The following is a 15,139-nucleotide window of genomic DNA, read 5'->3' as shown; positions in this document are numbered from 1 at the left end:
CCCATTGATAACACAAACAAAACAGACAGACCACTTCATCAGGAGGATCAGAAATTGCAATCAGAGAAGTAACACTTAAAATACAATTTAATCTACATTCACCTTACCACCTGGTCTTTTCCAGGCCATGTGTGGGTGGTCTGCAGAGACTTTAAGAAGGAACAGATATATTTATGACTGCTAAAGATTACAGGTAGCTTTAGATAAAAGGTGGTTTGCTAAGCTACTGACCCAGACCAAAGTGAACGCAAAGATCAGTGCCAGAAGCTCATTTACAATGAACTGATTTACAGGTGTTGTATAGAGAGAGTTAACAGGAATGCCTTTGATTGTAACAGAAATAGGACTGCTTAAAATAATGTGTTGTTTCTGTGTGTAACTCTGAGATGAACCGACAGTCATTTGAAGTCCACACTGCTAATTCATCGTTGCTTGTTACCATGTTAAAAGCCTAGAGAGGTGAAGGAAGCAGGGATGGGATACCTGCCACCTCATTCAGACTCTAGGCACCACACAAATAATCATTTCATGCCTCTGTTACAAATGCCAGCTTCTTAAGGAAGGGCATGGTTGTTTCTCATCCAGCCCAAGGTGCTGGGGTGATTTAGCATCAAAGACATTTCATGAACTAGTGCCAGCCAGCGCGTCGTGGTTTAACCCCAGCCAGCAACTAAGCCCCACACAATTGTTTGCTCACTACCCTCCCAGTGGGATGGGAGAGAGAGCTGGAAGAGTAAAAGTGAGAAAACTGGTGGGCTGAGACAAAGACAGTTTAATAGGTAAAGCAGAAGCCACACACACAAGCAAAACAAAACAAGGAATCCATTCGCTACTTCCCATCAGCAGGCAGGCGTTCAGCCATCTCCACGAAAGCAGGGCTCCATCATGCAAACACACAGTTGCTGTGGAACTGATATTCTTATCTTTCATATATGTCATTTCTTGGCTGTAACATTACATCAGTGCTTAATGCAAAACTGCTGACATGCCTTGAGCTGTCACAGCAGCATGAGGAAGGCAGTGACAGTTGCTGCGTGCAACAGTATGTGCTAGTCAGGGCTTTTAAAAACTGTAATTCACCTCTGCCTATGAAATCAAACAAAGCTTGCATATTTGCTGCAGCACCTTTACTTGTTCACACGAGATTTTCAAAGTTAGCGTGAATCCCAGGGGCATGCTTCTGCTCTCCACTTCTTGGGATTTCTTCATCTAGAGAGTGCAAACAGTATGGAGTTATCAGCAGGACTGAAAAAGCCAAGATGAGTTTGGTGTTAAATAGCAGGATGGGGGACACGCGATGTGGCAGGCTGACCCTGGCTGGCCACAGCCTGACTGCACAGCAGGGCCCGCCCTGGGACATCCCTCATCAGTGACTGGATTGCTCTCCGGTGGGAGTGGAGATGTCTCTACAACCTCTTAATAAAAGCACAGCTGTGCTGAAACAAGTCAACACTTAATGTACTCACCCGTCCACCTCCCAAATGAAGGTGTATAGGCAACATGTTTCTCTGGAAATGATGTGCTCAGGGCATCAGGTTTTCTTATCCCATCCTTTCATGGCATCACCTTTAAAAACCACCAAGAAAAGGTCAGTTGTGGTGTTGGCTTGGGAGATTCCTGTGCCTGCGGGAAGTCAGGAGTTCACAGTACTAAGTACCTCTTTGGACACAGACTTTCCTGACGTCCCCCGCCTTCAGACATCTCCCAGGACCCCGAGCAGCATGTACAGGTGCAGGGAGGAAAAGAATGCCAGGGAACAGACCAGAGACACTGGGGGGAGGCAGCAGGTAGAAAAAAAGAAGAAAACCTAAAAAGAGACAGATACAGACGAGAACAGAGATGTAAAGGGAAAACCAACCCTGGGCTGCAAGACAGAAACGGAAGATGAAGAAAAGAGAAGTAGAGGGAGTAGGACAAAAGCAGAGAGAGTAAAAGAGAAGGGAACAGCAGAATGAGAGATAAAGGCAGAAATGAAGAGGGAGCAGGACAGAAGAATAGGACGGAGAGCTAGGGAATCAAAACATGATGGGTTTGTATGGCAAAGTTTGGGGAGGAGGAGGAAGAGGAGGAGAAAGAAGAAGAAATGACGTGTGATCAACTGACAGCAGCTGTCGTTCCCCATCCCCTGCGGGGAAGAGACAGGGAAATCGGGAGTAAAGTTAAGCCCAGTAGAAGTGGGGGCTGGAGGGAAGGTTTTTTGAAGATTTGCTTTTCCTGCTCATTCTCCTGCTCTGACTTGACTGCTAATCAATCGCACTGATTTCCCCAGGTTAAGTCTGGTTTGCCCACGGAGGTAACGGCGGAGTGACCTCCCCATCCTTGTGCCGACTCGTGAGCTTTTTGTTATATTCTGTTTCCCCTGTCCAGCGGAGGAGGGGGAGCGGTAAGAGCAGCTTCGGTCCAGTCCGGATCCCACACACACACACACAAAATCACAGCAGCACAGGGAAGGGGAGGCGGGGCACAGGAGGGGCAGGGGGGCCTGGGACACACAAGAGGGGAGACAGGGTCCCACGGACCAGAACTCACCACAGCTCTCGCTTTTGGTACCGCTGTGAAAATGTTCAGACGCGTCTTTCCCCCTCTCTCCTCCCTGCCTCCCGCAGAACGCCGGCCGCTCGGCTCCCCCACCCCGGTAACCCCCGGGTGTCTCACAGCTCTTCCTCGCAAGACGCGGCCTCCCGGACACGGCGCGTCGCTCCCTCGCGCACCGGGGGCCGCCCCACCCCGCGGGTGACACACGGACCCCGCGGGTGACACACGGACCCCGCTGTGCACGCTGGCACCCGGCTGCTGCGGGCTGCGGGGCTGGTCCCCCCCCACCGCAGGGCCAGGCCCTCTGTGCCCGCAGCAGGAGGCAGCTGCTGGCCGCCTGCCCTCGGGTTCCTTCTCCTTCGCCTCTCCCCGGCCGGCCCAACTGCTGCCCACAGCCGGGCCGTGCCCCCCGGTCCCCTCCCGCACCCGCGCCGCGGGGGGCGAGGCCGGGCAGGGACAACCCCCGCCAGCCCGAGGCGGCGCGGCCCCGGCAGAGGGACAGAAGCACAAGTGACCGTGACCGGCGCCGCTCGGCCCTGCCCGGAGCCGCTCCTGCCGCAGGCCCTTCCGAGCGGCAGCGGGGGTCCGGCTGCCGCCGCCACGGCAGCGCCGGGGGCACCTGGGGCTGGGGCCTGGCTGCGGGGGCGATGCGGCTGCGGGGGCGATGCGGCTGCGGGGGCGATGCTGCAGCGGGGGCAGCGGCACGGGGCGAGCGGGGCCGCGGCAGACTCGAAGGGTCTGGCGAGCTGGGGAGGCGCCGGCGCCCGGGGGGCGGCCTCCTGCTTCCCCGCCTCCCTCCCCTCAACCCCCGGACCCTCCGGGGCCGCCCGCACCCGGCGCGCCGCCATGCTGCTCCTGCACCGCGCACGCCGCGGGGGCCAGCCGAGCGCCAGTCGGCACCGTGCTCGGCGGGCGGCAGCGGCGGCTCCTCACCGGGCGGCAGCGACGGTACCGCAGTACCGGTGCTGCGGGGCGGCAGCGGGGAGCCGGGCGACGCCCGAGCTGCAGCACCGGCTACCTGCCGCTGGCGTTGTCACTAAGAGTGCGACCGTCGGAGAACTGCCGGCCTATAGAGGGCGACCTCCGGAGGACTATGTTCGGTTCTGCCCAGTCGGTCCGCTCGGCTGAGATCGGCTCTGTTCGGCTCGGTAGGGCTCTGCTCGGTTCGGCTCGGCTGAGATCGGCTCTGCTCTGTTCGGCTCGGCTCGACTGGGCTCGGCTCCTCTGTGGTCGGGTCGGATCGATTCGGCTCGGAACCGTTCGGCTAGGCTCGGCTCGTTCGGCTCCGCTCGGCTGAGATCGTTTGTGAGCGACTCTCTTCGGCTCGGCGGTAATCCACTCGTTTCGGCTGGGATCGGATCGGCTCCTTTCGGTTCGGATCGGTCGAGATCGATTCTATTCGGTGCGGCTCGATACTGTTCGACTGAGATCGGCTCTGCTCAGCTCCGCTCGACTCGGCTGGGATCGACTTGGCTCGGCTCCGTTCGACTCGGCTGAGATCGGCTCTGTTCGGCACAGCTCGGCTCCGTTCAGTAGGTCTCGGCCCGGCTCGCCTCGGCCGGGATCGGATCGTCCCCTTTCGGATCGGATCGGCTCCGACCGATTCTGTTCGGTTCTGCTCGTTTCGCTTCGGTTCGTATCCGATCGGCTTGGATCGGCTCGGCTGAGATGGCTTCGGTTGGAGTCGCTTCGGCTCGGCTCGGCTGGGATCTGTTGTCTACGGCTCGGCCGGGCCGGGCTCGGCGCAGTGCCAGGCCTCTGCGGTGTGACCGGGCTGCGGTGGCGGGACAAAGCCATCCCGCTGGGCGCAGGAAGGACAGCGGTATCGGTCCGCCCTGCCCGGGAGTGGCTGCCCGGCACGGGACTGGTGCCTCGGCCCACCCTTGCACCGGCACCGGGCAGGCTGCTAACGGTCCCCAGCTGCCGACCCCGAGCGCGCTCCCGCCGGTTCTGGGGGCTGGAAGGAGTGTTCCCCCCAGGCAGATGGGCACAGGTCCACGCGGGGCATTCACCTTCCTCTGCAGCACTGAGCACAGCTTCTTGCCAGGGCTCCTCACGGCTGCTTCTGGCCAGCGGTTCCCTGCAGTTGCAGGACCAGGAGACCAGCTGTGCCCTCCATCCCTCCGCCTCTCTTCCCTGCGCCAGGCTGGCGGGGGAACCTCAAGGACATCTGTGCATTAGGTCACCTGGGGGTCCTCTGCCCTGTGCAGAACCTGGCCTGCCTGGGAGAGCTGTGGGCATGATGCTGCATCAGGCAGGAGCTGCCGCTTGCCGCCCGGCTGTGCACGCAGTACGAGTACCGCACTGGGCTCCTCTGCCAGAGCTGCTGTGTGTGCCCCAGTGACCACCCACAGCTAAGGACCTGGCCTCTCAGATAGTGCACTGTCACTGACGGAAACATGAGTGAAATAAGAACTATGCCTTGTCACAACTGCTCCACATTTGAATAGTAAGGTTTGTGCAATAGAAATTAGGAAGACCACACCAGTACATAACCCTGACTTACATCTGTGCAGGATGGAGGTGTGCTGCAATGCTCATGGGGCTCCTCCCGGGTTTTCTTTTGTGCTTCCCAGAAAAAATAGCCAGCTCTGCTTTGACAATGGTGTGAATCCAAGAGAGACCTATGGAAATCTGACCTTGATCCTGCCTGCCTGGAGAACCTTTGGCACAGAGCACAGAAGACATGACCATCGGCCCCAGAGGGTGGGAGGTTACAGGGTGACTGTGTGTGGTCTGGCCACAGTGCTAAAGGCAGTCCCAAGGTTTAAGAGCTTGTGAAACTGCCCTGGCCCTTCAAGTTGACTGACATGAACACCAGGATGAATTAAAGCAACATTGCTGGTGCTGTGAGTATCCAAAATACAAACATGCCACTTTCGGAGCAGCACTTGCCCTTTCTTCTGGGATTACTCCAACAGCACATTTCTGAAAGATCAGCTGCATTTGCTGCCCTGTAACTCCAGTTTTCTAGGCCATGTCACTCCCCGTCCACGGGCTCCCTCTGCTGCTCACAACATTTTGGTGCTACTGCAGAGTCACCATCCCTGACAGCAGCACAAGCACAGGACACCATCTTTGGCCAGGGACAATGAAGCTCTGGAGTCCCAGTCCCCTTCATGCAATCCCTTGTGTTGGCCTTGTCTCCAGGCCCTAGGGCTCACTCCATAAATAGCTGCTCTGTGTTACTGCCCTGCTCTGTCACTGCTGTCACTCTTTAACACCCTTGGACACAGCTGGCCTCATCCTGCTGCTGGTGAACATCTGCAGCTTCTTCTCTGGAGGCTCCATGTTGTGGCTGTTCCTGACACTCACCCTCTGTAGAAAGTGCTGTAGAGATTGTGTGCCTGTGTCTATCTGCCTTGTTTCTAGGCTGGACCTACAAATGGGAACCACAACAATCATTTTGTTGGACTAAGCCAGGAGAAGCCCAGGGTCTGGTTGCACCTGACTCAGCTCTAGTGGGAAGGAGAAATCCCCTGGGGCCCAAGGCCAATTGCATTTGGCTCCTTCCTTTACCAAAACTAGGGAAACTACTTTTATCAGGAGCTATGCAGGGTTCAAGGAGGAAATCTCAAGTCTTTAGGCTTGCTCTGCACTTGCTGCCCCTTTGCTGAGCCATATGATGATGTTGATGTGACATGGATGGCTGTGGTCCAGGGCAGACAGGCTGCAGCCTTGCCAGCAGAAGGACCAGACAGGGCTGCTCTGCTCCAGGTGGATCTGGCTGCACCAGGGCAGTTGGGGTTGGCCCTAGTTCTGTCCATGCTGGGAGTAATGCAGACACACATGCTGTGACTTGTTAGCCTTATTCTGCAAATTAATGATTCACCTAGCACAATACAACACAAAGCTGTAGGTACCCAAACCTCCCCATCAGTTGTGGAGGCTCGCAGTCAGAGCCAACATGCACAATGTTAAGCAAACCTGAAGCATGCAGAATTTTTTTTTTCTTGTCAGGCTGCTTTGGTCCTTCATGTCATTTCCAAAAAGATGAAAATACCATCACATGGTTTACTTTGGACAGCAAAAAAAGGGAAACTTTCCAGAAATGCCCCAACTCTGTGACCTTTTCTACTATCCAGCTTGCCAGCCCACGTGATTTCAGCCAAGCCTCAACACATGCTGACAAGTGGGTCCCTGCTTCTGAGCTGCTGTTCCTTATGTTGTCGGTCAACCCAGGTCCTGCTGACTCATCACTTACTCGACCTTCACCTGGAAGTGCAGTGATATGTATCAGCCAGGTACTAGATCCTGCTTGCAGACCTGCTTCCTTCTAGGTAGTTCCCATAATTTAAAGGCAGGCATTCACCAGGGCAGTAAAACCAGCTGCCTCCCAGATACACAATGGCACTGAGAATTGCCTAGGGGTTCAGGGAAAACAGAAAATGGTGGGAATTTCCTCCTAGCATCAGTATCTGACCTCTTACAAAGAACTTGTGTGTGTTGGGGATGTTTTGGGGTAGTTTCCATCTTTGTTTTTCTTGTGCCTTGGGTCTTTCTGTATTTTGTTCTAGCCATGGCTGTTTAACAGAGAGCATAGCTGGTTATTGCTGGAAGCCACTCCAGAAGCCCAGCACACCTCCTTGCTGAGGGTGGAGATTGTCTAGTCCCCAGCTCAAGCAAGGTCGCTTAGACCAGGCTGCCCAGGACCTTCAGGGTGCTCCTTAACCCTTGAGAAAGACCTCAAGGAGGTTGCACTCTCAGCTGGAGACCTGGGGCAGGAGAGGATTCCTGTGAGCTGCAGGACCCGCAGATGACCATGGAGCCTGATCTGACTCCCCATCATCTCCGCAGCCAAGACCTTCACTGAAAATAGCTGATAGAGCCAGCCCAGCTTCTGCACTGAGAGCAATTGCAAGAGGGAAGATATTTCCCTCTCTTTAACCCCTTCCCCCATAAACTTATATTAGAAAATATATTCTAGAGGGATGGCCCTTTCCTTAAGGAGCTCCAGGTACATGCCACATCCCGACCTCAGCGCAGCCTCCCCAGGGTGTGGAGCTGGGCATGTGGGCCTGGCTGTGCAGGCAGAGTGTGCCCTACCTTTCCTCGCCCAGGGTGGGCTGAGCACCCATGGACACCAGTGCAACTCTAGCCTGAATCACTGCTCTCCCATAGAACCAGGGCTGCAGGGCACCTGAAAGGCAAGCCCACCACCTTGGCCTCTTGTCCCAGGTGGCAGCCAGGGAGCAGACAGATGCCAAACAGCCTGACTCCATAAGCCAGTGCTGCTGGCTGATGGAAAGACTGAGCTCTGCTCCTGCCAGCCCAGTCTTTCTGATCCAGCAGGCTGGGGAAGAGGTGCTGGGGGAAATCCTGGCTGCTGTGTGCTGAGGGTGCCCACAGGAGTGTGACAGGGTGGACTTGGCATGGGGTCTCTGTTCCAAAAAAGGGGACCCAGGTAGGACAAAGATGTGACATGGAGGCATGGCTTGACCCAGGCTCTCCTATGTAGAGGCAGGTGACAGATGTGGTGGCACCCAGGCAGAGGCCATGTCAGCTGCCAACTGGGGAGTACCAATCCACCATATCTTGTCAGGGGATGGAGGGACTTGTGGGTGCATGGCAGAGTCCACATCAGCCCTCCAGAGTCTCCCATGGGTCTGCAAGCCTAGCCGAATTTATAACCTCAGCTCAGGTGTGAAGTAACCACATCATCCCTTTACTCACTCCAAGTCTTGTTTTGTCTTCCAGCCTTTGCAAGAATTTTTTTTGCATAAAGAAGTTGTTTCCCTGTTCTGCCTTCTGTGTCCAGAACCATGGATGTCCTGGATGCCCTATTGAACAGGATTGACATGTGTTCATCCTTTCTTCTTTGTACCTCCACAAAGTTGTAAGTTCCATCTTAGAGTAGTAGAAGGCAGAAAGACTCATATCCAGTACTGCACCAATTCCTAATGCAATACCATCATGGATGCGGCACATGTCCCATGGAAGTCCTTGAGCCACTCGGTGTTTACATGCGGGACCTGGCTGGGGTTGTCCAGGGCTCTGCAGAACCAGCTCCCTTCCCTGCTTGCACTGTGAAAAGTTCAGGTTCCTCTGGCTCTGCTCCATGCAGAGTAACAGCCCCTTCTCCGGAGAGGGAGACCTGTGTCCCCCTTCCACTGGTGCCTCTCCTGCAGGGACACAAGCAGGACAGAGCTGGCAGCATGCACAGTATACACGCTTGCATGCTTGCATGCCTGTGAGGAGCCAGTGCTGCTGTCTGGCTGGGGCGAAGGGCAAGGCTGGATGTGGGGGCAGCCAGAAATGTGTCAGCTGTGGGACATGGATGAGGCCACAGGTCTGGTGGTCACCCACACAGTCTGGACATCCAACCCCTGCTTGCAGGACATCCCCGTAGGAGGCATCACCCCAATGCCCGTGCTGGCCTGGCAGTGCAAAGGGAGAAGGAACAAGCCCTGCGCAAAGGGAGAAGGAACAAGCCCTGCTGTGACCCAAAGTTTAGGGCAGATAAGGTCCCACTTCTCCCCTCCTCCAGCCCAAGGAAGCCCAGCTCCATCCACGACCAGCTCAGTAGCCTCCACTGGCCTCGGTCCAGTATAGATGTCTTTCCCAATGGAAATGTCTTGCCCCATATGGAAAGTGGTGTGCAGAGCAGGGGGGTAGAATCACTTCACCAGCCCATCCCTGTACTCCTGCCAACCAGCCGGGGACCTGCTGGCCACTCTCACCACACGGGACTGTGGCTGCTGGCATTTCTTCCAGAGCCCAGTGCTCCCCCACTGCAGGCTCAGTGGTGCCCCAAGCACTGCAGCAGCACAGGCAGAGCAAGCCCTTGGCATCGCAGCCCTACGCTGGCCTTGCCTGCAACCTTGAGCCACATCAGCAGAGCCATGCGTGGGGCTGCATGGTGCTGCCATCAGGGCAGGCAGTGCAGGGCTCAGCCCCACACCCTGGCTGGCTGGACCCCAGCCTCACCTCAGCAGCCAGCAGCAGGGCAGAAGTCACCTGGTTAGACAGTGAGGTGCTGTGTGGCATGGGGCCAGCCATGCCCCCACCACCAGCTGCTTGGAGGGTGAAGGCCAAAGCACTGGGTGTCCCTCCTTGTCCCCTGTTATCTTCCAGACAAACCTAAACTGGATTCTGAGCCTGTGATGCACTCACACACTTGGCAGCCAAGGCTGCACTGTGCTGCTAGTGTGGGGCTCTCCCCGCGGGGCCCCCATGGGGCTGCAAGCACAGCCCTATAGCATGGGGCAGCCCCAAGTGTGCTGGGGGTGCAAGGGCACAGCCCGGGCATGGGGCAGCTCTAGGACACACTGGGAGTGCAATGGATAGCACAGTGCAGTGTGGCAGAGCCTGCAGCAGGATGCCAGTGTGGTTCCCAGTGGAGTGGCTCAAGGCTGGTTCTCTCCTGGGGCTGGGGTATCCCCTAGCAAAGCCCTTTCCCAGTGCTGGCATGCCAGCCCCCATCCCACTTGGTGAACAAAGCCTCCAGGGTGGAAATGTCCTTCCATGGGAAGGGGCCACACAAGCCTAGAGGTGGCCCCCACAAGGTGACACAGCAGCTGGGAGATCTTTGTGACACCTCAGGTGATGTCATGGGTGGCACATACCAGCCATATCACAGCTGCAGAGTGGACTTTGCACTGTCTCTGGCATTGGCCTCTGTCCACGCTGTTAGGGAAATCCTGATGAGGTGAAATAAGGCTCCACTGCTGAACCCTGTCTGCCAGCTCCTGGCTGCCCTGCAGCACTCCTGGGGGTGTGGGGCTCCACAAACTGTCCCCCCTGACCCTCTGACATGCAGAACCCCAGCAGGGCAGAGCATCATCCTGAGCAAGTAAATAAAGCCCAGGGTGGTTCTGGAAGCATGAGTTGCACCAGAGGAATCACAGAATCATGGAATGGTCAGGGTTGGAAGGGACCTCTAGAGATCCTCTAGTCCAAGGGTCCTCAAACTACGGCCCGCAGGCCGGATATGGCCCCCAGGGTCCTCAATCCAGCCCCCCAGTATTTACAGAACCCCTCCACCCCCACCCCCCGCCGGGGGTTGTGGGGGGAAACCACGCAGCCACAGATAACCTCCTGCCACTTCATCCATGCGCCAGCCCCCTGTTTAAAAAGTTTGAGGACCCCTGCTGTAGTCCAACCCCCTGCTAAAGTAGGTTCACCTGGAGCAGGTTGCACAGAGTCATGTCCAGGCTGATTTTGAATGTCTCCAGGGAAGGAGACTCCACAGCCTCTCTGGGCAGCCTGTCCCCGTGCTCTGTCACTCTCAAAGGAAATAAGTTCTTCATACTTGGAACGAACTTCCTGTTTTTCAATTTGTGCCCATTGTCCCTTGTCCTGTCACAGGTCACCACTGAAAAGAGCCAGGCCCCATTCTCAACACTCGCCCTTAGGATACTTTTATATATTGACAAGATCCCCTCTCAGTCTTCTCCAGGCTAAACAGCCCCAGTTCTCTCAGGCTTTCCTCACAAGGGAGATGCTCCAGTCCCTCCATCATCTTCATAGCCTTCGCTGGGCCCTCTCCAGTAGCTCCCTGTCTCTCTTGAACTGGGGAGCCCAGCACTGAACACAGCACTCCAGATGTGGCCTCACCAGGGCAGAGTAGAGGTGGAGGATCACCTCCCTCAACCTGCTGGCCACACTCCTCCACATGCCCCCCAGGATCCCATTGGCCACCTTGGCCCCGAGGGCACACTGCTGGCCCATGGGCAACTGGCTACCCACCAGCATTCCCAGGTCCTTCTCCTCAGAGCTTCCCCCCAGCAGGCCAGCCCCAGCCTGTGCTGGTTCAGGGGGCTATTCCTCCCTGGGTGCAGGACCCTACACTGGCCTTTGCTGAACTTTGCGAGGTTTCTCTCAGCCAAACTCTCCAGCCTGCACAGGTCTGGCTGAACGACAGCGCAGCCTCTGGTGCACCAGCCGCTCCTCCCAGTTCTGTATCATCTGCAGACTTGCTGGGGGCACACTCTGTGCCTTCAGCCAGGTCAGTGATGAATAAGTTGAACAGGACTGGACCCAGAACTGACCCTGGGGAACACCGTGAGATACAGGCCTCCAGGCAGGCTCTGCACTGCTGATCGCAGCCCTCTGAGCTCTGCCATTCTGCCAGGTCTCAACCCACCTCACTGTCCTCTCATGCAACCCACCCTTCCTGAGCTTACCTATGAGGATGTTATGGGAGACAGTGTCAAAAGCCTTGCTCAGGTCAAAGTAGACGACATCCACTGCTCTCCCCTCATCTACCCAGCCAGTCATTCCATCACAAAAGGCTATCAGGTTGGTCAGGTGTGATTTCCCCTTGGTGAATCCATGTTGACTGTTCCTGATGTCTTTCTTTTCCTCCACATTCTTCGAGATGACCTCCAGCATGAGCTGTTCCATCACCTTTCCAGGGATGGAAGTGTGGCTGCCTGGCTTGTAGTTACCTGGGTCTTCCCCCTTGCCTTTTTTAAGACTGGAGTGACACTGGCTTTCCTCCTGTGCTCAGGCACCTCTCCTATTCTCCATGACCTTTCAAAGATGATGGAGATTGGTTTGGCAATAACACCTGCCAGGTCCCTCAGCGCTCGGGGGTGCATCCCATCAGGGCCCATGGATTTGTGGGTGTCAGGTTTACTTAAGTGATCTCTAACCTGTTCCTCCCTGGCCAAGAGAAAGTCTGCCTTTCTGCAGGCTTTCGCTCTTGCCTCCAGGCTCTGGGAAACCTGAAGGCCAGCCTTGGCAGTGAACACTGAAGCAAAGAAAGCATTCAGCAACTCCACCTTCTCTGTATCCTTGATCAGCAGGGCACCCACCTCATTCAGCAGTGGGCCCACATTTTCCCTACTCATCCTTTTCCTGACAATGTACTTGAAGAAGTCCTTCTTGTTGTCCTTTACATCCTTCACCAGATTTAATTCCAAACAGATCAGTGCGTGGACAGAGGGTGCGCGGGACGGTGTGCCCGCGGCAGGGGGCAAACAGATACCGCGGTGCGGGGTGCTCAGGCGGAGCAGCCGGGGCAAGGAGCGCACAGGAAGCGGGTGCCCGGCTGGGAGGTCCCGGCTGTTACCGCGCGGGGCGGGGCCGGCGCGACCCAATCAGCGCCGGGTGCGGACTTAAAGGCGGGGCGGGGCGGGGCGGGGCGGTACCGGCACCGGCACCGGCACCGGCATCGGCATCGGCATCGGCATCGGCATCGGCATCGGCATCGGCACCGGCACCGGCACGCTGTGGTGCGGAGCCGGAGACTCGGCGGGGAGCGCCAGCGAGCTGTGTACGGTAGCGGTCGCGGGCGGTCGCGCTGTATCCCGGCGGGCGGGCCGTGCTGCCCGGTGCTGCCCGCAGGTCTCTTCCGCGGCCCCGACCGGTGCTGCCGGGAGCGCTGCCGGGAGCACGACCGGTGCTCGGCACAGATCGCGGCGCTGCCCGCAGCTATCATCTGCACATCGTCTCGCGCTGCGATGCCAGGTGCGCCGGCGGCCGGGCGGGAGGCAGTCATGGGGGGCTGCTGCGCTGCTCGCCGCCTCCGGCCGCCCCGAAGGCTCCGGCAGTGCCTGCGGGCCCTCAGCGACACCGTTTCCAACATCATCGGCGTCACCTTCTTCAACCTGATGGAGGTGTCGTGCTTCGTGCTGGAGGAGAGCGAGGCGTGTTTCCAGTGGCACTGGTGGGGAGGGTGAGTGTCCCAGGGGGTGTTTCTCCCCACCCACCCACCCCCGCCTCAGCTTGCTGTTGCAGCCCTGTGGCTTGGTACTGTCTACTGCTGTGCAGCCCTGAGCATGCCCTGCCTGGCTGCAGGGGAGTGCAGCTTGACCACTGCAGGGCCTCATGGCTTGTGGTGTCCCCAGGTGTGAGTGTTATGGTACAGTACCCCGGGCCAGGATGGTGCAGCAGAGTCGGTACCACTACAGCCTGCCCACGGAGGAGATGTACAGCCCTGCTGGGCAGCCCCCAGGCAAGGGAAGGAAGTCTTCTAGAGCAGGGCTAAAGCTGCTGCGACAGCGACTGGGGCAAAACTCCAAGTTCTGCCAGGCACAGAGACCTGCTACAGGCCAGCAGTTGTGGGGCCCAGGTATCTCGGCCCCTGCCATGGACAAAGCTGAGCTCACAACCAGGTACCTAGCAGCTAAGTGGGGGCTGGCGCGCAGCTCCGCAACAGCAATGACCATGTTGGAACAGGACCTTGCTGGAGGAAGATGAGCACCAGGAGGAGCACAGCAAGGGGCTGGGGGCTCAGCACACCCTGCCTGCATGGCCTGCCCTCAAGATGGTACCATCCAATCCCACCCGGCCACAGAGCAGCATGGCACCACCCTGGTGTCTGCTGTGGGGGCACATGGGCAGCAGGGTGATTCTGTGCTGGGGGCAGAGTGTGCACCACAGTCAAGGTGTCCTGAGGCCTCAGCCTGCTGAGGTTGTGTGCTGGGGATGCCCCTCACAGCCCTGCTGTCCTCAAACCCAGGCAGCATCTGCAGGTGCTACAAGCACCTGGATAAGTGTGAGTACCAGATCACACCCTGCCAGGTGAAGTACCAGCTGCATAACATGGACACCCAGACACTCTTCCACTGCAACTGCACTCGCATGTCCAGGAGGAAAAGGCAGGGCTTTTCCCACCATCACAGGGCACTGTGTGCAGACAGGTTGGGGTCAGATGAGGTGGGACCGCTCCCCCTCCTGTGCCTGCAGGCTGGCACGGTTCCTGTGCAGGGCAAGTAACCTAAGCGACGTGGAGGTCCCTGTCTTGGCTGACCACATTGCCATGGACTGCTTTGTTCTGGAGCCACCCACTGCCTGCAGCCTGGGTGAGGAGGGGTCACAGCACAAGTGTGGAGTGTCAAAGGTATGTGGCCTGTGTGGGGCTTCCTACCCTACATGGGCAGGAGGGTATGCCCTGGCAGGGCTGGGTGCTGACCCGCAAGCTTCACATGAAGCTGGCATTGCAAGCACTACCCCCTGCCCTGCTGTGCCATGAGCAGGGCTGGCATGGAAGGCAGTGGATGCTAGTGCTGTGGTGGTAATGCTGATGCTGACAGCTTTGCTTCTCTGGCAGCTGTATCACAGCAACCCAGGCTGTGCTAGTAGCTGCACAGCATCTCAAAAAGACCTTGAGGTGCTGGGGTCCTCTACATGTGACCTCCAAGGCTGAGCATCTAGGCTGGAAGACACAGGACAGCGGTGGCACACTCTATAAGCGATGCCTGCAGCTGGCCTTGGAACAGAAGCTGGCCACTTGGCACCATGCAGTGCCTCAATGACACCCAAAAAGCTCTGCCTTATGTGGGGAGGAAGACTTGCTGTGGAGCTGCATGATGTCTGGTCCTTGAGACAAAGGATGGCACTGAGCATGGCTGCTGGCACGAGTGTGTGGAGCTGGAAGGCCATAGCTGGAGTGGGTGGAGGCAGAGGAACTAAAGGGACTGAAGCTTCTTGAGGAGCTGTGGCTGCTGTAAGCGTCAAAGCAAGGAGAAAGGAATAGGAGACCCTGGGAAAGGCAAAACCTCACCCTCTTCCTTCCCTGTTGTAGGAGGGGATGCTCTGAGCATTGGACCCCCCAGTCCCCACAAGTCACTTCTGAATTTGTGACCCTTCAGCGGGGGGGGGGGGGGGGAGGTGTACGACACACTGAGGAGTGATCCTGACACCCTTCCCTAGGGAG

At 57.4% G+C, this 15,139-nt stretch overlaps 1 protein-coding gene and 1 long non-coding RNA gene across 2 annotated transcripts; one reads left to right on the top strand and one right to left on the bottom strand.

Moving 5' to 3' along the window:
* Positions 1–757: 757 nt before the first annotated feature.
* LOC308060155 lies at positions 758–12,608 on the bottom strand. The gene is made up of 3 exons (XR_013926623.1): positions 3,469–12,608; positions 1,467–1,566; positions 758–1,209 (listed from the first exon to the last, which is right to left on the bottom strand). It is a non-coding gene; the product is annotated as an uncharacterized lncRNA (long non-coding RNA).
* Positions 12,609–12,626: 18 nt separating this feature from the next.
* On the top strand, positions 12,627–15,085 carry PLA2G3 (phospholipase A2 group III; the record flags this gene model as incomplete). Its single annotated transcript, XM_080391750.1, is given in 6 exon segments — positions 12,627–13,156; positions 13,329–13,677; positions 13,681–13,890; positions 13,894–14,066; positions 14,170–14,307; positions 14,534–15,085. Coding segments are annotated over 6 exon segments (1,605 nt in total), but the record flags the coding sequence as incomplete, so codon positions are not given.
* Positions 15,086–15,139: the final 54 nt, after the last annotated feature.

This window comes from Falco punctatus (genome assembly GCF_963210335.1).
Source record: "Falco punctatus genome assembly, chromosome: 1".
Classification (NCBI taxonomy): Eukaryota; Metazoa; Chordata; class Aves; order Falconiformes; family Falconidae; genus Falco; species Falco punctatus.
This window is presented reverse-complemented; position numbering and strand designations above follow the sequence as displayed.